At 45.7% G+C, this 22,603-nt stretch overlaps 5 protein-coding genes across 5 annotated transcripts; 2 read left to right on the forward strand and 3 right to left on the reverse strand.

The window, feature by feature from the left end:
• Window positions 1-1,193: 1,193 nt before the first annotated feature.
• On the forward strand, window positions 1,194-1,682 carry PHALS_14805 (uncharacterized protein). The gene has a single exon (XM_024716117.2). It carries the CDS (start codon window positions 1,342-1,344, stop codon window positions 1,549-1,551), a length of 210 nt encoding a protein of 69 aa, XP_024581747.1. The 5' UTR covers window positions 1,194-1,341; the 3' UTR covers window positions 1,552-1,682.
• A 1,207-nt stretch (window positions 1,683-2,889) lies between these two features.
• PHALS_01680 (uncharacterized protein) lies at window positions 2,890-4,476 on the reverse strand (the record flags this gene model as incomplete). The annotated part of the gene is made up of 1 exon (XM_024716118.1): window positions 2,890-4,476. One exon carries the CDS (start codon window positions 4,474-4,476, stop codon window positions 2,890-2,892), a length of 1,587 nt encoding a protein of 528 aa, XP_024581748.1.
• A 343-nt stretch (window positions 4,477-4,819) lies between these two features.
• PHALS_01681 (uncharacterized protein) lies at window positions 4,820-6,344 on the reverse strand (the record flags this gene model as incomplete). Its single annotated transcript, XM_024716119.1, has 4 exons — window positions 4,820-4,899; window positions 4,980-5,349; window positions 5,422-5,511; window positions 5,586-6,344. 4 exons carry the CDS (start codon window positions 6,342-6,344, stop codon window positions 4,820-4,822), a joined length of 1,299 nt encoding a protein of 432 aa, XP_024581749.1.
• Window positions 6,345-10,499: 4,155 nt separating this feature from the next.
• On the forward strand, window positions 10,500-11,302 carry PHALS_01682 (Predicted membrane protein; the record flags this gene model as incomplete). Its single annotated transcript, XM_024716120.1, has 3 exons — window positions 10,500-10,522; window positions 10,739-10,817; window positions 10,883-11,302. The coding sequence occupies 3 exons, from the start codon at window positions 10,500-10,502 to the stop codon at window positions 11,300-11,302; spliced, it is 522 nt and encodes a 173-aa protein (XP_024581750.1).
• A 321-nt stretch (window positions 11,303-11,623) lies between these two features.
• Window positions 11,624-12,278, reverse strand: PHALS_01683 (ras-related gtp-binding protein a; the record flags this gene model as incomplete). Its single annotated transcript, XM_024716121.1, has 6 exons — window positions 11,624-11,753; window positions 11,815-11,887; window positions 11,955-11,975; window positions 12,045-12,144; window positions 12,206-12,211; window positions 12,264-12,278. The coding sequence occupies 6 exons, from the start codon at window positions 12,276-12,278 to the stop codon at window positions 11,624-11,626; spliced, it is 345 nt and encodes a 114-aa protein (XP_024581751.1).
• Between the last annotated feature and the right edge of the window lie 10,325 nt (window positions 12,279-22,603).

A 22,603-nucleotide genomic window follows, 5' to 3' on the forward strand; every position in this document is an offset into this window, starting at 1 on the left:
CTTCATCTCTCACTCAAAACAGTCTTTTCTTTTTAACTAATAAGAAAAGTCGTAGTTGCAACACACGAATCTTAGCAGATCGTATGCCAAAGCATTTGCCCAAAAGTGTCGCGCGCAGATGTTCCAGTATTCTTCTGTCGATAGTCCAGTGAATAAATCAGGTCTGAATACGGTAGAAACTATTCAGAATATGATTCTGCCCATCGTCGATAGTCGTAGTCGATGTCGTATGTGCCTTTCAGCCAACAATGAGAGATCACACCCAATCAAATCTGCTCTTTTCCTTGTACGAAGCTTCCTCTCTGTCGCCCTTCTTGAACTACTTTTGCCTGATATCGTCATTGGCGTCAACAATGACCTTTTTGCCACTAGCCAGTCGCTAGTTCAAGAAATGATTCCTCGATTGTTGCGACCAGATTCTGTATATACCACGTAAGTGTCTCCTTTTGTAACAAGGAAGATTAACGAAGATCATCGGCTTGACCGAATCTTTCAAATTGTATCAGATTTACAAGAGTAAAACACAGAGATCAAGTATATCAAGTAATGCTCATCTTTTAAGCTATCCTTACAATTTCTAAAGATTGGTACCTAAAAATTTGATAGCTTTCGAGCTGTGTAGCTTCATAACTACCCTTCTGTTTTGACTCTTATTCTCTATGTTGAATAAATAAATTGTAGAATACGTACGTCATCTTTTGCCGATTATTTTAACTCCCGAGGTTCTAGCCGTGACTCAGTCGTTCCGATTAAGGTGAACGACACTCCAGTCGATACATCACAACAATCGCAAGCGACGCGAAGAGTAATGGCGTTTTCTATACGTTCAACCAGGTGTAAACGAGTTTTGTTTTTGTTCGATGCGACCTCCTTATTGTTGATGGTCAATCATGTGGATGGGTTCTGTTTACTGGTCTGTAGTGCAGATGCAGATATGCTATTTATATTATAAAAAGACGAGCAGAAATTTGCGATGAACGACAAAACGAATGTGTTGATTGCGTCCCATCATCAATTATTTATCTCTTTGAATCTTATTTCATTGATTGCGGGCAACAATGCTCTCAAATCGTGCGCTAACCCTGAAAATTCGGGAAACCTTCCCTTTAACATCGTATGCTATTGGGGCCAAATCTATATTTAAAAGAAGATAATTAGTTAAGTTTAGATTAGATTTTACCAAGATAATTTTTCTCACATTTTTAAGAAGGAAATAGCGCGCTTGAATCAGCTTGATAGGCGACACGTTGACATTGTTAAGGTAGCACCGCGTATTGACATTCCCGTTTGGATGACGTTAAATGATGGAAGAATAAACTCAGAAGAGAGCTCTAGCTCACCATGCAATTTCTCTTTCACTTGGAATCTTTTCTATCACATGATGGCTGCCTACTTGCGGCGACTAGGGTCCACTTTGGACAAAGCTTTTTCTGCGATGACTTTGTACGATGTACATATGTAGAGCTTAGACGCTCAGATAGCGGCAGCAACGACGAATTTTCGAGCCAGCTATTGACTTCATCCACCATGGAAAATCGTGAGAAGAGCTAATCACTACAACAATTGAGAACGCGATCTTATGATACAACTTGGGCAGCTTCCTGCGTCGGAACCACCACCAATACGTTCACAGGGCCAATTTTTGCTGTTTCCTCCTCTTCATCCACTCCTCTCGATAGGCCAACGCGGTGAAGCTTCGCTCGAACCACGCGTCGCCTTTCTTGGCGAGGAACAGTTGCACATCACATGTATTGCACCTGAATTCTCCTCTCAATTTTTGCCTTTGTCATTTTTTTCAAGTCTTCCACCGACTGATTCGCATCAATGTCGATCGAAAACTTCACGCCAACGATTGCGCAAAACAGCTTCAACATGTGTAATACTGGTGAGCGACTTTTCCTCTGCTTTTCAGCCAATCAGCACACTGCACTGGGCTAGATCAGTAAACCATGTCATATATATCCATCACAAACTCAAAGGAGTGGCGTTGTACGTTCAGTAGCACTCACTTTTAACGGATATATATTTGGGAAGGGCTCTACACACAATCGATTCTGTCAACAAAATCACTCTCTTCTTGGTCAGCATTAGCCCTCCTAATTATGTCTCTCATCGACCGACATTGAGAGTGCAAATATGTGAGCCCCTCATCCACTTTTTCGAGTTCATGCTCCAGTGTCTTAATCTTATTGCTCTCATGCTCCATGCATTCCGACCGCAGCTCTTGTATCTCCTTCTCGAGTGATTTATTGACACATAACAGCGCCTGAATCTCACGGCATAGACCTTCGTTCTCTGCACGAATGTCGTCAGCAGAGGCCATATTTAAATTTATCAGTGTAGTAATGACAAGGACGAAAGTTTAGGTAACCTAGACTTCTTTAATCTGCTATCATTTTGACCTCTTTCGTGGCTCTAGAGCTGCAGGGAAAAGCGTCCGTATTATACTCTTAGAGAGGACTGACTCCTTTCAATTGAATATGTGGAATCAAGTTCGATAAAAATAATTGACAAATGCACCATTAATCAATGTGGTCCTGGACGATAATTAATCAATTCATTGTTCAGTCCTATGATGACGATAAATTGCGAAGTCAGAGAAGACATGCCTACATTGTCAATCAAATCCGAATTACGCTGAAAGTCATGAAGCCTTCACAATTAATTGTGCTGGTGCTCATGCATTAGACAAGCCTGACGACGAGATGACCATCAAATGCTAGAAGAAATCCAATATGCAATGTGAGCAACTTCAGTCCATGTACATTATGTCGAGTCATAACTTCCATTCGCCTAAGTAAGAAAGCGAAGTGATTGTTCGGTCCTACGACTACTAACCGGACCTACCTAGCCCCTGTTTAACACGCGATTACCATACATAGTGGAAACTTAGCTCCCCACCGAGTAATTGAGCAAGGATGGATCAATTTTATGACTCTTAAGACGGCGTTTTCCCCGCTTATTTGACGAGCCCGCCTCAAATGCACGCTGATTGGCGTCCTGCTCACCTTGAGACTTTTTACCGTCGCTTTGTGATTTCTTGCGCTGAATAAACTCGGTGGCGAAAGCTGACACTCGTGGTGTGGATCCTAGGTACGCCGCAAGATATTCACGAATTTCCCCCGGGTCCTCAACTGAGGCCAGGTATTCCAGCAATGTCCCATCAGCGTTGCTATTAATCGTCTGCAATTGCTTTAAAGCCCATCCCATAAATTCCGATGACACAATCTTCTTACCAAATGCATTTGAGGAACCATTTGACACATTTGTGGATACATACCCACTGTCAGCTGACTGAACAGCACCAAAGTTCCAAAAAGAGGCGTCATTGTCGGCCTTCGAGACAACGGGTTTTGCAGCTCCATTGACAACACGAACTTGCTGGCGGCTTTTCAGCACGGACGCAGGTATAGGACCCAGACTTGACCGGGTTGATTTTGGAATAACTGCTGCGGCAATTTTGTTACCCGCTACGATATTCATCCAGTGCGAGCTAGTTGGTGCATTTTCATTAGCTTTCGCTCGCTCCAGCGCTAGACGCTCCTCTTCAGCTAAAATGTCCCGCATTGACTTGGAATCGTTTTTCTTCGTTATAGTTGCCGTTGTGCCCCACGCACTGGTTACTGGGGTAATAGACATAGACGTCGATGCTACATGACTTCGAGCTACGCTCGTTGCGACAGGAGCTGAAGAAGTCCGATGAGCTGCCACAGAGTTCACGCCAAGCATCATCTTCAATTGGACTCCCATTTGAGCAAGATTCTTATCCTCGCTATTGTCCGAGCTCATCTTACTTAGCATCTCACGCTGTTCCTCCTTTTGAATATCCTTGAGTGACTTCGAAATTGTGGATGCGGAAGCAGAAATCGATTTAGTAGCCCACACATTGGATTCAGTCCTGGTATTCTTTTCGCTGACCCGTAAAGAAGGTTTCTCCACATCTTTCTCGTGATAATCGCTGATTTGCACAGTAGATTTGTCAAAAGACGCAGATTTGGATTGACTTTGCTGCGAGCTACTCTCATCGATTATTTCGCGACTTTGATTGGATATACGTCGCATCTCCTCCTTTTGAATATCAGTACATGTTGACGATGGATGCTCTAAGACCTTCGGACTGGTCCTCCATGCATCAATTATGGACTCAGATGCCAGACTTTTCGGTCCAGCTTGCTTTGTAGGTTCCTGCGCCACTTGACTTGACGACTGCGCCGAAAAAGGGCCACCACCTGTGTCAGCGGCATTGTCATTGTTGGTAACTTTTAAAGTTTGATGCGGCCAAGATGCCTGGTTGCGTCTCTGAGCTTCATCATGAGAAAACATGTTCTGACTGAGTAACTGAAGGTTCTGCTGGTTCAGCTTATGCTGCGGGCGGAAGTCGGACTGATAGGGACTCACGTCTTCTGACCTAAAATTGTCGTCCACTCTAATACTACCATTTAACCTTTCATCAAACGTGCCCATTGCACTCAACATACCATCTCGCTGACTCCGCCACGTATTTTGCTGCTGTATGAGCATTTGCTGCTGCTGTCGCTGCTGCTCTTGTTGATGTCGTAGCACTTGCTGTTGCTGATATAATTGTGTTTGCTGCTGTTGACGGGCTATTTCAAGACGTTGCAATTCCAAACGAATTTTTTCTTCTTGATTAAATTGCATCATTTGTTGATGATGTTGCTGATGAAGCTGTATCATTTGTTGTTGTCGTTGTTGTTGCTGTTGTTCTTGTGCTTGTTGCTGCTGTTGACGCTTTTGCTCCCGCTGCATCTCGAGCAAATGTTGTTCAGTTTGATGAGAGTCAGCAGGCATTCCCCTCAAATCATTTAGACGCGGTATTAAAGCTGCGAACGGCACTTGTCCAGGGGCAAATTGACTTGCTAAGGCTGTAAAAACACCCTCCTGGCCAAAACGAATGGGTAAGTGAGGCTTAAAGTAGCCAGCCTCAAACCATTCTCGCATTTCGGATGATTTAAACGGACCCTGCTGTAATCCTTGCGGGTCGAGATAATACCATTCGTCTACCACTTCCAGCCGTATTGGCGATGAACCCGCCCGTTCTCCAGCGTCTAGTTTTGGCGACATAGAAAGACTACTCTTCTCATCAACGCCGACTTGCCTGTCTAAAGCTTCAAGGGCATCAAACGCGCGACTATCGCTTAACTCACGACCTGGCGAAGTTGCCAAAAGATTATTCACGATATTCCTCGTACTACTAGCGTCCTGTTTCCCGACCTCCAAAACTGACTCATCCCATTGTCCACCTTCAGAATCACTATCATCAAATTGTCCAGTAGCCGCTGCATCCTCAAGTTTTTTATCAAATGCATCCAAATCATCCTGAATCTCATTCTAGTAAATACGAACATATCGCAGTCAGCTATCCAATCACTCCACTCATTTAGCTATTTTGTTGAGCTTTACCATTTTAGTCCTTGGACCATTAAGCTCCTCTCGCATCGCATCCATCTCTTGTCGAAACTTTTCGGCCGCCTCTGCCATACTAGAAAGATCCTAAACCAATTCGGTCGACAAAACACAGCGCCATGAGTCCTAGTAAGTTACCAACAAACAACCTCATGTTGCACCATTTCATTGCTTTCGCCTTGCTCAAGAACATCATCCCACGCGTCATCTCCAAGTATTCCTTCAATTACTCTAGCACCTCGGTCCCGCCTTGAGTCTCGCTCATTGTGTCGAAAATGGTCGTCTTTCTGGGCCATTGCTCTGTCTCCGTCATCCCCTCGAAACTCTCGGTCGGAGTGCATGCGCAAATTTGGTTGTACCCCAGGTGGAGCATTTCCTCGACCGCGTCCGCGTCCACGGTTGCGATGTAGCGACCATTGCTTATAGATTTCTTCATAGTCAAAGGGCAGCGTGCTGACGGGTGGTAGACTGTGTTCTGAGGCTACTGTGGTCTCAGGTGGGAGTGTAGGAGTTTTAGTACTTGGGACATGCAAGGCTAGTAGCTCCTCCTTTGTGTATCGCATCACTTTAACCTTGCGACGGTCTCCTCGATGTTCATCGCCCTGTCCGCTTCCTGTAGATGTGTCTTTAAAAAGCGATGAACCACCTGAAGAAGCTGACACGAAACCTTCGCCATCTTTCGACCATTGCGGACGGTATGCGGAACCTTCAGATTCGGTACGACCACGGCCTTTCATGGCAAACATTGTGCGCGGCCGCAATGAAATGTTGCTACTGTTATTGTTGCTGCTTGCGCCATTACTACCGGTCGGAGGTTTTTTGCTTGTCACTTCAATGGAGGAAGCACTTTGCTGTTGCTTTTTGCGATTTTTGGTGGTTATGGTGACGAAATCGTCTTTGCTACTTGGACTGCTGCTCATAATGGCGACCGTGCTCGGTGGCTCTGCTTCGTGTTGTGGTTGCTCTTTTCTTTGGATGTGTGGGGGAGAGCCTTAAAATACGAAGTTTAGATTTGATCCTGACAATTTTAGCAGACTGAGCAAAATTAGTTATTGACAGCAGGTAATTTTTCCTATAGAGAGTCCAACCAAGTTATTTACCAAAGTGTGTGCATAGTGCCTTCTTTTTGTAATTCATCATGGCCGATGAGCAAATTAAGAACTGATCAAGACCATCGTACATTGCCAGCGCCACTGTTCTCAAACGGTCTACAAGAGTGATTTGGCCTGGTCATTCACTTGCGCAAATATAGTACAACCAGGCCGAAACGGTATGGTTTCTCACCAAAGAAATAGTAAATTGAGCCGATCTATACAAGAAGAAGCGGCTTTTCTTATGCTTAACTTGTGGTTGTTTTATAGCAAAATTCCGCTTCGATGTTTGCCGTAGGCTGAAAACCGCTACTGTGTATTTCAAGTTTCGCTATATTACAGCACTCATCCATTCGGCAATCATCGTGCGAAGGTATCCAAGACGTCAAGTACAGAAAATCGTGCGAATTACATGAATTGGCTACCTTGGAAGAAAAAGAGTGTTGCTCGATAGCAGTGTCGAATATGTTAATGTGGGTAAGTACGCATGTGCGCACATTTTGACAGCGTCAACCGGCTGGATTCTCGCCGCATTATCAAGCAAAGGATAGCCTGTGGAGCGAAAAAATGCCGAGGCCTGGTAGGCTAGATACACGTTGAATATTCTGACAAGTACGACCATTCAAGGAATGGCATGGAAAGAGTAGCGTGTTTGCGAAAAATGTTAAGGTGACGAAAAGTTATGCGGTCTCTGCCTGTATGGCAATAAAAGTTTAGGATCAATTTCGACATAACAGCATAAAAGAGCATCATGTGAGGTAACACGAACATAGTGGGGCCTACTCATCTTGATTTATCAGCGACACTGCAGAAAAAGATATAGTTAATTGCTTACTGCCAACACTCTACCAGGATCGGCACGAGGACCAAAGACGCCACCGCGTGTGCTAAGGGCTCGACCCGTTGGAGTTTCACACGTAAGCACATATGGGCTTAAATTTATTGAATCAATACAAAGCGCTCACCTAAGATGTGTTTTCGTGATAGCCACCCAAAAAGGTAGCAATTGTCGAGTATACTCATTATGTATTTGAGGCTCTAACTGTGATGCACCCCTTCACGCTACGTATCATATGGGTTAGTGCTGCAATACAGCAAGCCTTGGGACAAAGCATGGTATGCGGCCGCACGCTCAGACAAAGCGACATCTAAGCTCACAAACTACTTGCTCCCCGAAGCTATCAGCAATGCAACACATGTTGCGTCTGAATTGTACGCTGAGCATATCCCCTCATCAATTATCGGCGTCGCCATTGTTGTATGCAGTAAAAAAATAGATGGGGTAATTCAAAGGCGCTACCGCTACCATACTGAGCCGACCCGACATACACCTTGCCTCAAATTTGTACTCTTCATCGCAAAATTATCTTCTTGCTACTGTTCGTGAGAGATGTACTGACGACGTCGCTGTGCGCAACGATTTATGATCTGTGAAAATTGCAAACGGCTTCGAGTCATGCAGATGCGCAGTGAATTTAATAATGTCATTCTTCTTTGCTAGTTCTCCTTGTTAGAAAAATAGTTCTTCTTAGCAGCTCCACGTTGGCAAAATTCAACCTCGGTCACCCATATACAAGGATTTGCGATCACGGATTCATGCCAGTTGGTATTGGCTTAACATAACGCGCAGTTTATTGCAAAGGCTGAAGTGTTACAGAAATTTTGGAGTTGCCGATCTGAATTCGGTAGAGCCAACAGCGATACCCGTAAGATAATCTCTTTCACAGCCTACAAGACTGCCTCTTCTGCCGCACCGCAACACCATTTACATTTTTTCAATGAGAATGGTGGGGGGGGTCGCCATGTCGGCATGGTCAGCACAGTTCCTGTACAAGGAGTTGGTCAGGCAGGAAGCCGCGGTCTCAGTTGCTCTTTTCCGACTCGCACTGAGACCTCGGCTCACTGTCGCATCTTTCTTCTAGGCTTTGCTCGAGGCATCTAGCAATGCCACTGCTATCAATTTTAAACAAATCCATATATTACATGGAAGATCTCACAGCTCTATGCCCGCGCCGTAAGCTCTACTTTTCCCGACAATTATGGATACATAACTTCCCAGAAGTTTATCAGGAGAAGAATGCATGACATCTAGCTTTTTACATTTCCAGACAGCTCAAGACTCGTCGCGCTTTATCCACGCCATACCTTAGACGAGATTATATCTTAAAATCAGATTGAAATCCAGACATTATTCCACGCTGTCAAAGGTCTGAATTTCCACATAAATGTTTAACATAACCCTTCGACACTTTAATTGTCATCCCCGTCGCAGGACGCGCAAATATTGTATCCTATTTGGTATCTTCGATGCCTCTGTGTACTGTCTACTTTCTTTAATCCACAACCCTGGGCTGTGTGTCCTACATCTTTAAGAGAGAGTTGCTTCATTTCCAGCTGGATTGATTGAGCGCTCCCCTCACAAGACACAATTAAATCCAGTTTTCTTAAGTAGACCGTCCTGTACTTTTTGGGGCCTGACGTTGTTATCGTCTGCCCTAGCGCCCAAACTCTACCCTTTCTACCCAGCAGCCAAGACCGAAGTGGGCACACAAGACGCAGATGCTCACTACTTTCTCGGAAAGAACATTAGAGAATGCCAAGAAACATCCTCGAAATCTAAATTGTTCCTTTACATGGCGAGAGTCCCCCCCCTGGCGCACTCATATTGCTTTCGCTATTAATTTCTCATTTGGCCTTCGCGACACAAACGTCGTACTCCACCATGAATTTAACGCCCACTGTTTCTATGAATTGGGTAAAATGAATATGGAAGGTCTCGATGTGAGTATTTCCTAATCAGAAACCCAAATGAAATTCGTAAATGTTATCACCATCGGAAGATGGGCTGACATTATAGTGGCGATGAACACATCTCCTAAACGTAGTCCGTCAGCTCTCGCATCTTTGATGGGTAGACAAACACGTCGAATATGACCGATACGCTTAATTAGACGGTAAATATACTCGCAATATATATCCCTTCAAATACTCTCAGCTCTCTTACTGACGCGCTGCACGTTATCGCCCAACCTGATGCGCGGCCTCCTTGTTTGAAGAACGCTGGCAACGCGCTACCGCCCATATGTCCACATAGATGATTATAATGCTTTCCTTATCCAGAGTGAGAGATTTTTCGTTCCAGATCTAAAAGTTTGAGAGAACCAGCTTTCTTGAGGTGGGTGTCGTCTGATCACCTGCTCTCGCCCAGTTGAATGTGCGCCTCATCAGTGCATTGTCAAGGCTGGTGATCACATCCAGGCAAGCCGTTACTACTTTCGGTCTTTTGGCTGACATATTCTGATCTCATCGGGACCAATAGTGGACAGCAACTTGTTAAGCTGGTCAAGTGATCTCAGGAAGAAGTACTCGACCGTTTGGTGCTGCATGCTTACAGAGGATACATTGTTTTCGCGACTTGGCCGTATGGATAGAGAATGACTGCATGTGCGGCCACCAAGTGCAACGCGATCGACATGCACTTTGCTCTAGAAAAGCGAAGAATCTAGGTGTCCGCGTTGGCAAGCACAAAGAGGTTGGACCTATGCGCTACTTCAAGGGGCAGATCCAGAAGCCTCTAACATATCTAGATGTCTACTTAGCTCTGCTATTTCAAGTGTCACACTATATGGTTGCTGGCACGATGTCCGTATGGCACCAACAGCTCCGCATGGTGTCCTTACGGACACTAGCCCACGCATCAATGGTAACTTTGATCTTTGTCAGAACGTCCATGAGCGGGACGTTGCCGTCGGCCTCGAGCTGGTCATTCAGGACAGCGAAAAGCTTCGTGACTAACAAGCTATAAAACGAGCTATAGAAATCCTCGCAAAGTGAGCAGATCCTGAGCACAAGAATTTTAGGACAGCTCTTGTCACGCAGCTATGAACACTTTAAATTAGATTTCTTCCTCTCCAATTTGTTTATTAAACCAATTGTCAGCATGTACTTAAAAAAACAGAATTATTTTAAATCGCATAATTCGTTATGATGCTGCGCGGCGAAATGAGGTACTTATACATATATAAGGGAAGGACACGGTGTGGTGCCGGCGCTGCGACAGGTCCATGTTGTACATTGGCGCAACTTCTCTCTACTCTCACGCCAAACAGCAAAGAAACCCTCGTACCTACGTCGTTCTGGTGTCAAACTGGCGCCGTCACTGTGTCGCGCCGCTTCCCACCGCACTGTTCTTTTCGGATGGCTAATCATCGCCTCTGGTCCAGTGACAGGACATCCCAAGATTCGACAGAGTCTGAGCATCTCATGAAGAAAAACTCAGAGTCTTCGTCATCGCAACACCAGGTGTGAATGCTTCCTTAAAACGAATGGTTTGACATTTTTATTATTGATTGACCGCCATGTTGCAGTGTGAAAAAGTAGCTGAAACAAATTTAGAGCAGATTCCGAAAGAACTCGAACCGCAAACAACACAATCGTGGCGCCAAAGAGCTAAGACTTTCGCAATCGAGTACGGTCGCGTGGGTGTCTGTACGCATGTTGTGTTGTCGCTGTTGTCATTCTCATTCATTTACGTCGGCGTTTCCAGCGGTTTGAATGTGTCCGCCATCTTGGAATCGTTGGGATTATCCACTTTAGCTAGTGAGACTGCGACTAAGTCAACTGGATCGTTCCTTATTACCTACACGCTCTTCAAACTATTAGCCCCGATCCGGTGGCCTCTTACGTGCACTGTCACGCCCGTAGTTCTACGTTCTTTGAGGCGAAAAGGGTTTATGCTCGCCGCGACCAACTCTCCATCAAATCGAGTTTCAGAGACACCACAGTGAAATTACTAAATGATGCAATGTATGGAGATATTAAAGCGTCAGAAATGTAAATTTCCAATAATTGATTTGAGTTTTGATTTTTGATCAACTTATTAAGATCGCAACATTTAACTCATTTGTTGCACATGGTTCTAAATTACTAGTTTGGCTGCTTTGATGTTCAAATGAATTCTTTTGCATAAAAGCATTTACATTGTCAAAAATAAGTAAATAGTGCAGCATCGTCAAGCAACTTACGGATCGATTCATCCAACATGACAATCCCGATGTCGTGAAGAAATCGAAAAATGCTGTTAAGTTAAAGTTGCGCACCTCCATGTCCTAAAATTGCACTTGGGTTTCGCTGTAGATCACCTTAAATTGCTTTTGAATGTTGCTTATCTTTTCGAATCGATGAATATCACGGTGGTATGTGTGTGTGACATGCGAGATCACAAGAAAAGTCGCACGCCTATAGATAGACATGGCGCAATAAGCAATAGATCAAAACTCGAGGAATGCAAAAGTCGTGCTTATTCACAAGATGGATCTTGTGACGGAGAATGATTGTCATGGTTGAAATGAAGATGGCCTTATTCTTCTGTGCTAATTTTCTGTCAATATGTATAGGTGCTCAACCAGAAAAAGGAAATGATCCTGGAGCCAGGTCTACCGACAGTCAGTTTCGGCACCTCTATTTGGCATGATCATCTATCGTACACTCATTGATCCCGAACATGCAGAGAAACATAACAATCCATACCACATTCAGATCCAATACTTGAGTGTGCGGTTAACACATTCATTAACCGTACGTCAATTTCACGACTTTCAATATCAACACATAAATCAGTAGCTCCACGCTTCGAAAAGTATGGTCTCGGTGGCTTTCAAAATCTCTTTTATAGATGACCTCCTGCCTACAAGAAGCTACCACCAGAATCATACATCAATTCCTGCGATCAAGCGTTTTCTGCCTTACCCGCCGCAATCCCATAGATTCAAGACTAAATTGTCTAAATACGAACATGCGAGTTCTTCACGTCTACTGATAACAGTAACAGCCAGATTTTTGTCAGTTTCTTGAAACAAAGCTAAACTCTGCGCTTTATATACACGTACATATGGAACCCAGTCGCATCGTGTCACGAGCTGATCGAATAGCACAAGAATAATTGGTTTGAATTGTTCAATGACGCAAAGTAGTTCGCGAAAATAATGGAACGCATGGATATTTTGCCCGATCCGAACTTGCCCATTAAAAAATCTTAGCACACACGTACAGTTACGATTTCTTGATGGTCAGGAGCCGCTAGAGACAGTCTCAACAAGCACTTGTTCTTCATGTAAGGTTTGTGTAGATAGACACCAACTACGAATTCAGAAAAATCTCCTGAACATTCCGAAACCTTTAAATTATCAGAGTCTTGTTGTGATTGTCATCATATAGTATAGTATTCAAAGCTTAAAAAGAATTTCATTGCCTGGAAACGTTTGACCTCGTCATTGGATATAGACGCAGTCTTTTGTCAAAGCGAATATTATAAACACTATTCTAGACAGCGACAAAATTTGTAGACATTTTCCTCAATCGGACCAGTTTCTTGTGACAAGAGACTCGACTATCGGTAGTATGTGATTCTCCAGACATAGCGGCAACAAACTTATATGATTATAGAGCACTCGAGCAACATCGCAACTTTCCCGCATTGGCTGCCAGACAGTTCCATAAACCACGTCAAATTTTAATCGTGGCGTCACTGTACAAAGTACGAGAAGCTTTAAAACCTGGCAGATCGTTCTGCAACGAAAATGTGCACCAGAAGTTGATTACATGCAATTATGGCACTTATCATATCGACACAAGATTTAGCGTAGCTCAGACCGTATCGAAATATTGCTTCATTGGGATTAGCAGTGTATCACACGTGGATTTTACAAATGGTACGCTTCGATATCCGTTGCCAATCTTTTCAGTGAAAGATTAATTTCGGCTACGCTTTGGACCGACAGCCGCAATCGCTATCTCATTGCACCTCATCTTACACCATGTGTGCATCTTACGCCCAGTGTACCTTAAATAAATGCAGCATAATACAGTCACATAATGATTGCGGCTGACAATTCTGTCGATCCGATAATTAGACGAAATTACTGGCGTAAGTGTTATTTTAAGTTTGGAGCCATAACGTACTCCCCCGCCAGTAGTTATAAATTTAATTAGGTCTCATTATGTAGATAAAAAAATTATTTATATAGATATGGAGGTTTTTCCGCAAAACAAAAAATTATAGTTTACAGTTTAATAATTAACCTTGGGTTAAGGTTGTCATTACTGTTAAAGTAAGTAGATTTCGATCCGGTACACTCGTACTGTGTAACGGAGTTACCCGTATCCTTGTATGAAAGAGCGGGTCGCACAAGATTGTGCGACCGTACATAGGTATGTATTATACAAGTTAGTTAGTGTAATCACACAGTTCGGTGTTCTACCCCGTAAGAAATAGCCACCACATGGCTTGGAGATCACAGATACATCAGCGCCACAAGATTGCCAGTAGTCATGCATATTACTATATTGATTAGTTTTTAGTATATAGTAATTTGGTATTACTCTATCAATAAAGGAAAACCTAGGGGTTTAGATACTGGCGGCTCTGCCGCGACTAAAGCAATTAAACACAGTTTCAATTTTGAACAGAAGCGTTCGTTTGCCTTGATAAGGTTTTAGTATTTGGAGGTAGCGGATTGCGATCCGCTACACTCGTACATGTTTTTGGAAAGAACTAAGGTCGGTGACCTTAGGTTGGCTTCCTCTAAGCAAAGAGTTGGTAGCACTCGTAGTTCTTCTACGTCTGAGTTGTTCCGACTGATCCTCTGTAAGGATGACGGAATATTCGTATTTGCCCCAGGGTATGCGGGCTTAATAAGCTGATGTCCATACTGGATCCTGAGGGCGTTTAGCACCTTGTTGCGCAAGGACCGACGCCATAAGCGCGCGCCTAGAGGCATTTTTGGGTTATGAAAATGCTCTCTGAGAGCATGTACAGCAGAAGCTATCAGCGTCGACGGTTCCGACATAGACACCGTCGACGAGGCATGAATCCTTCCGACCCAGGCCGCTCATGGTTGGCGTTTAGACCTTTGAGGGTAAGGCTGGAGAAATTCTCCCGCTCTGGATAAGTGAGGCCGAGATGGCTATGGCATTCGCCATGTTCTGAAACGAGCAACAGCGCGTGGCGCTAGCTATCTCTAAGCTCTGGGCCGAGCGCGAGAATGGGCATTAAAGTGCGGTGCTTCAATTGAAGTCGCGTCCCCCTCCTGGAAGGAGCAGAAGCATTAGCTTAGGTGGGTGTTTTCGCCGTCTAATCAGGCATGTCGCGTGAGATCGTGTTTCCTTGCTGCACGACAGGGAAAGAAGGAATTGGTGAACTTTGTCCAAGATTTGAGAATTCATATTGCCGGGATGGCAAGAGATCCTCTCTTCGTGGCGGTCGCAAAGACCGTCTTTCTGGAGGGCCTCTGCACTGGCATGGCTAGAACGGAAGTATTCCGAGTACATCCGTCTTTTTTTTAAGAAGCGGTGAATCTGGCATTAAATGCCGAATTAAACCTCATGTCGGCACGCCTTGGTTGGAATACACACCCTCAGATCTCGTCGAGCGGGCCTGAGCCAATGGATCTAAGCTATGCTGAGGAAGAACCGTTTGAATACCCGACGGTGTTTTGTCTGTGGAGATACCCGTCACCTTAGGACTGGTTGCTCTTTGTGCAAGGCGCGTAAAGGGTCATCGAAGCGACGTCCCGCTTCTAATCAGTCTGGTCTGTCGCGGGGAGCTGAGAAAATCCAGAAGGCGCGGGGCGCCCTACTGATGAAGAACTGAGTACTTTTGCGCCTCAAAGAGGTAGAGGGCAGCAGGGCCTAGCCCCGAAAAGCCCGTGTTTTTGAGCACATAGCGTGTATGCAAGCCGGGCTAGCTGGTCGTAAAAGAGATTTAAGAAGCGATGGAAAATCCTTATTGATTTTGGGGCGCTGGGCAATTTTGCTCGATGCTCCACGATTGAAGGAAGGTAGCTGTATGCTGAGGCGCTGGAAGCACGGTTGAGTCACACCGTCACTGTTCGCTTAGTAGTGGGGATTTGTGCCACTGTGCCAGGGACCTTTGTGAACCTCGGTGTCAATTTTCTTAACTTTGATGGCGTGAACGCTACCTAGGCTTAGACTTGGATGCAAGGAATGACCTTATCCTTGGTATACCATGGTTAGAATACCATAAACAAGGCTTGTTTGGAGGTCGAAGACTTTGGGCGCTACGCGTACGTCTCCTAGTGGTATTTTCGTGAGTCATGAATCAACCTCGTCTAGGAACAAGAAGCGCTATTGGCGCGGGTACTGGACCGGGACAGTCAATGTGCTGGATATCGCTGTCAAACACCAAACGTGTTTCGGATAACAGTCCCAAGCGCGGCTCGCGGGCTGAACGTGGATTGGCACGTAACCCACCATACAATACTCAAGTATTGAAGCAGTCGCTGCATGCCAAGAATGGCATGGTCTGACAAGGGCCGAGGTATCAAGAGCGAGACCCTTGTGATGCTCATGGAGTGGCATGTAACTCACTGAGCACTGCTCAAATATTCAAGCAGTCGCTGCGTGCTAAGATTGGCATGGTCGAGGCATCGAAGGCGAGGCCCGTGTGATCCGTGTGGAATGGCACGTACTTCTTTCATCTCACGTTTTCAAAGCCAAGTGTGGCACGGTCGGACGAGGTTTGAGCCATTCTGGATGATGCGCGTGGAATGGCACGTTATCCAATGGACGAAGGCTGCGGAAATAGCAGTTCTTTGTGGGAAGCTGTTAATATGATCAAGGCACTGATGGAGCTGGGAGTGGGGATACTAGACGACGCCGATGTGTGTTCTCACTGGTCTGGATGAGATGAGACGGCGAAGCCGAATGATATCTACAAGACGCCAGGGTGTGTCTACCGTGGACGATAGTGCACAGATATATATCCTTGTAGATGGTATGACTGGAGAGAGAGACGGCGACGCCTTCCTCGAAGCTATTCTCGCTGTGGATGCTCTCCTTGAGCAGAACGAAATTCCTTCGAAGGGTTTGACGGTGCCTTGAAAGCAAAATTCAGCCGACGTGGTCATTATAATACCTAAAGAGATTAACTCGTCGTCGTGGATGAAGATATCCTAGAGGACACTAAGAGGGTTCTGAAGGCAAGAAGTGGATCGTCGATTCTGAAGGATCCTTCCAATCCGTATTATTCTTTCGTTAAGGAATTTCAAAACGTCGTCTCCAGAGACCAGCCGTCCTTGGACCGAGGTGTGTGTCATGGTATTGACCTGTTTTCGGGAACTAAATACTGCAAATACGCCAATGGACCCTGCCTAAGGAGCAGTGCGACGTCATTGACATATTTTTCCATGCAAAGCACGAGCCAGGAATTTTGCGTGAGAGCAACTCTCCCCATTCGACACCCACATTTTATGTCCGGAAGCCGAATGGTGAGTGGCATATCGTTCTTGCTAATAATAAGATTAAAATGCCACCATTCCGGCAAAAATGCCAATTTTTAGAAAGGATGTTTAGTTCAAAGTACAGTGCACTTGACTTTGGTCGATGGCTATTACCAATTGCTCATGAGAGCGAGTGACATTCCGCTCTGAGCGGTGAATAATCTAAGCGGGATGCTTCTGAAAGTGGCTAATGATGTCTTAAGGGTTGTCAAATGCACCAACAATATTTAATCGTCTTGTAACGCAATTGTTTAGGTCCCATCGGGCGTATGCACATACATACTTCGACGACATCTTCGTCCACAGTTATGCGGGGCACGGAAGGTCAGATGAGAAAAACCGCATCGTCAATTCTAGAGCGGTGCTCAAGTTCATGCGCACAAATAAACTTTATGCAAACGCCGATAAATACACCTTTGACGCGAAAGAAATTCCCTTTCTAGGGTGCTTCATATGTAAGCGTGGACTTCGATCGGATTTCGCTAAGGTCAAGACCATTATGGACTGGCCGGCTCCGAAGAACCAAAAGGACTTGCACAACTGGCTGGTCCTCGCCAACTACTTGCACAATCATAGCGCGAATTGTGCGAGAATGGCACGGCAATTGTCTAGTCTCGTTGGAAAGGGGACGGAATGGTGTTGGAAAATTGAACATCAGAAGGCTTCTGACATAGTCAGAAACAGCCTCCTTCATACACCAATTTTGGCGTTGCCAGACCCCGATCGTCCTTTTAGTGTCGACTGTGACGCCTTAGACTTTGCCATCGGGTGTGCACTGCTCAAGGAGACACCGAATGGTGAGATCGGGTGATTGCGTTTGAATTTCGCCAACTTAAGGCTGCGAAGCAAAACTACCTAGTTCACGACAATGAACTATTGCGATGAAGTATGCACCTGTGAAGTTCAGGTAGATCTGCTTGTCTCAAAGCAATTTGTGATCTACACAGATCATGCGTCCAAACTCAGTCGCGTCACCTCCAGCAGAGGATGGCCAGGTGGCTCTCGTTCTTTGCAAAATATATCTTCGAGGTGACGTATAAACCAGGAAAGCAGGATGCTTTGGCGGATGCGTTGTCACACAGACCGGTGTATGAGCTTGCTTGTGTCACGAGGGTGACGTCGTCAGTGACGGTTTTGATCCGCGTCGCATACGCGGGAGATGATGATTAATGTAGCGCTGCTAAAGGCTCTCAGGAGCAAGGGGGGTTGGATACTCGGACAAGACGTTTTCGTCACGATTGCGTGCACAATTGCACCGATATTAACTGAATAATGGAATGCTGTACTATTGCGCTGACTCGACGGATACGTCACGATTTGTGGTTCCTCACGATGAGGAGCTGAGGTACCGTATCCTCTATGAGGCCCGCGACACCGCACTCAGTGGTCATTCCGGTCTTGCAAAGACGTAAAGCTCGCTGAGTTGCCGTTACTGCGGCCCAAGCGTTACAAATAGGCGAGCACATACGTGCGCAAGTGTAAAACGTGTCAGAGGGCAAAACTTTCTCCAAATGCGGTGGCACCGCTGGCCAGTTTGCCAGTTCCATTTTGGTGTTGACAGTCCATGAGTTTGGACGTTTTGTTTGACCTGCCGTAGGACTCAGCGGGCAACACGGGTGTCGTGGTCTTCGTCGATCGTTTGATCAATCTGCGGTGTTGCCCGAAACCATTGACGGTGTCGTTATTGCGACGCTGTTTGTAAATCGTGCCTTTTGACAACATGGACTTCCAGAGTAAATTGTCTCTGACAGAGCCCCTACGCTTTGATGGCAGGTTATGCTCGATGATCCTCAAAATGCTGGGCACCAAGCTGGATATGTCAACGGCGGACCATCCGCAGACCGATGGTCGAACTTGATGCATGAAACGCGCTTCAAGGACGTCTGCGCTGAGACTCTGAGGCGCTGGAGGGCAATGATACCACTCCTAGTTTTTGACATGAACTATGGTGTGCATTCGTTTACCGGCTGCACGCCGTTTTACGTGAATGGGCTCGTTCATGTTAGCATCCCGTTGACGCCGCCAACCCACGGCTCAGAACTTTGTGGGGAAGCAATAGCCGAGCGGATAGCTGATATCAGCCCTCTCACTGTTCATAAAGATGTCAATGACTTCCTGTATACTAGACTGAGTGTGTTGCGACACGTTCGCTACGATGGCTGGAAGCCAAGATATGCAGAAGGAAATGGAGACGGAAGAAGAAGAGGAAACGTTTAAATGTTTGAGTTCGGAGACCTGATTTTAATTAAAGCTAAAACATCCCTACCCATGCACTTTCTGCTGTCTTTAAGATGAATCTCCGTCCGCGGTTTATTACTTCTTTCAAGGTTGTAGCCAACCGTGACCTTGCGTATACGCTTAACGTTTCGAAACGGATACGCACCCACCCAGTGTCCTATGCGGGGTTGCTTAATCCGTACCGGCATCCGGCACAAGGGAACGCGGAAGGTTTGGGGCTGGAGCGGCGCCCACAGGCGCAAGACAAACCCAGAATCTGGACCGGCAACTGGTTTTAGCACGGAGTGGGACAATCTTCATCTCCAGCAGCGCCAAACGCTCAACCGTCGCATGAAGGGACGCATTTGTCTGCCCAACGGCTAGTAGCCGCTCCGACAGAGCACGATAGTCCTCAACATGAGGCAGCCGGTGCACAACGTGCTCTAAGCTCTCTAGGTCTTCCACGCAGCTATATATATATGCGACCCAAGAATGATACTCAGCGGAGTCCCGATCGCGACGGACTCGTCTACAAGAGCTTCGAAGAGCATTGCGAGTCACCGGACGGCGATCATCGTCAGCCGCCGACTCTTCTCGACGAGAATGCTGGTGTTCACTATCACATGGAACGTTTTCTGGGTCGACGGCGTCGACAGGTTCAAACCCAATATCTTGTGAAATGGCGGGAATACCGAAGCTTCGAGAACTCGTGAATTCGAAATTCCGCTTCGGCAAAACTACCCAGACGTCATTAAAACTTATTATCGAAGGGATCACGACTTTTCGCGTCGTCTTGCGCCCCACGCTCCTCAACAAAAGCCAAGGAAGCCGAAGGGCCATGGGCTGTGCTCAAGCTATGGCCCTGAAGTGCTGCGGTCGCAGACTTACCCGTGTGAGAGACCACAGAGCTCGCGGGAGCGTGATACATTAACCCATATGTCGCTCCGAAGGAGGGTCGGCGACGCGCCTTACCTCGCCTTCTTCTTCTTCTCATAATGAGAAAGGAGTATCCGACTCGTAGTCAAATTCTCATAAAACCTCGACGAGACAATCCATCGCGCGGTGGGCGGTCGGGTTTAGACATCGCTTCTGTGTTGTTGGTCGTGTGACCCTGTCACTGACGATGCGCTGCGCGGTACTCGGCTACCGCAAGATTGGGCTGCGTTTTATCTTTAAGCAGTGGACGTGCTGTCGGAAGTTGCACCGCGTGCAGGGTTCGAAAAAGGGTTCTGTCTGCGGGCATTCTCGGAGCCAGCGAGGCTGGGTTCTCGACACAGGGCTCATTGAGCAGATAAATGGAAGAAGGTTTCAGTATACGGTCCGTAAAGAGCACATTGCCGGTATAATCGAGCGGTTCAGTGTAAGACCGAAATCAAAGGTACCGTGCATGCAGCGAGGGTCTCACCCGTTGACACAATTCACACGTTCGCACATATGTGCTCATTCTCGTATGAATATTGGGCCACGAAAACGTAGCGCTAACCAAGCAGTGTGTCTCTTTTCATTGTGCATTTTCTGTACGTGAGGACGTCAAATCAAGGCACCACTAATCACTGAGTTTCATGTGTCTCAATGCGAGAATGCTGAAAGCCTTAGTATTAAACATAGCGGTGATGTCATGCAATTGAGCTTTTTGACATAGTGACTTCTGATATCTCGAGCTTCTTGCTCCCCATAGTTTTCACGAAAGCAACTTATGTTGCGTTTGATCTCCATACTGTACCTAACGCCTCATCAATTGGCGATATTACCGAGATAAAACACAGTTGAGTTGACGCAAAAGCGTATCCGCAACCACATTTAGCCGACTCGGCTGATAACCTTAGATATGCTAGACATGAAAATATAATCAACTTGTTATTGTCTGTAAGAAATGTGGTGACCAAGTCGCTGTGCGCGACGACGCATGATCCGTCTAGATGGTAAATGAATTAAAGCCAAATAGGTTTGCCTTCAACTTGAAGATGACATGCCGCATTGCCAAAAGCCTTATCATTAACAAGGTGACCCTTTTCAGCAGCTTTATTATCAGCGCTCAAGATACAAACACGATCACGCATTCACACCCATTGAGAGTTGCATAGAGTACACCCAGTCTATAGCGAAGGCTTAAGAGACAAAGGCGATCTGGGATAGCCAATTCAGATTTAAAAATGCAATAGTCAGGGCGCGCACGAGGTATACTTTCGCAGCCTTGTAGGCCACCTCTTTTGTCGAACCATTACACTCTCAAAAGAATGTTTGAAGAGGAGTACATGGCCGATCAGGATTTGAGCGAGCTATCATAGAGGTGTACACGAAGATATTCCCGCAGCCTTGAAGGCCGCTCCTTTTGCCGCACCCTTGAAGGCCGCTCCTTTTGCCGCACCCTAGTACCAGTTGACATCCTTAAAAGGAGATTAGTGTGTAGTCGCATTTTATCTGTGCAAGTTATTGTCCAGGCTTATTTTCGCAACCTTAAAGGTCGCCTCGTTCGCCGCCCTTGACAATATGTTCGTTCGTGGTCGTGCTGACACGAAACGTCAAAGGTAATAGAGCACTTACACGCGGTGTTCGAGTAGATGCGCTTCAAAAAGATATCTGCCAATCTGGATAGATTTGTCGTCAGCGCCGACAAAACTCCTATCCGCAATGCTTTATTGGGAAGCAGGCTGCGATAATATTCCGTAAATATAAAATTACGGTTTGTCCAGTGCCTCTTTCCGAAAAGGACTGTGGAAAAGGCTTGATCTGGCCAACTACTTGCGCAGAATTCTCGCCAGTCTCCTTGAGGATGTCAACTAGCGTTAGGAGGATGCACCGCTAAGATGTGACTTGCACACTTCCGTATCCCTCTCAATAGATGTCGCTAGTGCATCAGCTAGTGCATGTAAATAATCAGACACCCATTGAGCATTTCGCTCGGAGTACTCACCGGAATGAGAGGGATATCGTTGTTTCTCTTTGACATATAATGATAGTAAATATCAACTGGATCGAAAGTTTAAACGAAGTGCAGCCCATCTTGTTGCGATGCAACACATTATCTGCGTTTGCACCGTCGCTGCAGTTAGCTTTGTATAAGCATGCACGATACACCACGTAGCGTCAGCCCTTCTAACACCGAATGTCGGCGCCGTGTGTGTGGAATTTCTCTCTCACCAGCCTTACTTCGTGCTTCGACCGCAAAAAACACGTGTATGTAGTCAAATTGGTAGACTTCATTGCACAAAAGATCGATTTATTTTTTCTAAGACGCATTTATCGATCTGATGGATGTATGTACATTTTGTCTCCCATTATACTTGTAGTATTCTTTCAACAAAGATTGAGATGAATAGAAAGGCTATGTCCCAATTCTCGTATTCATGATTCATGAATGTCCTCAATGCCAGAATAATCCATGACAGGTGACGAGTCAATTGTTTTCCGGTATTACCCATAATTTTGCTGACCCCGTCGTCTTGCAATTCCTTAGACATATCCCTGTAATTATTCAATCTTGTGAGAATTTCTGTCAGAGGGGGTGAGGGGAGAAATACAACCTCTAGGACTATATTAATCTTACCGTTCAAGAGTGCATAATCTTTCTCT

Source organism: Plasmopara halstedii (assembly GCF_900000015.1).
Source record: "Plasmopara halstedii genome assembly, contig: Scaffold_1583, whole genome shotgun sequence".
NCBI lineage: Eukaryota > Oomycota > Peronosporomycetes > Peronosporales > Peronosporaceae > Plasmopara > Plasmopara halstedii.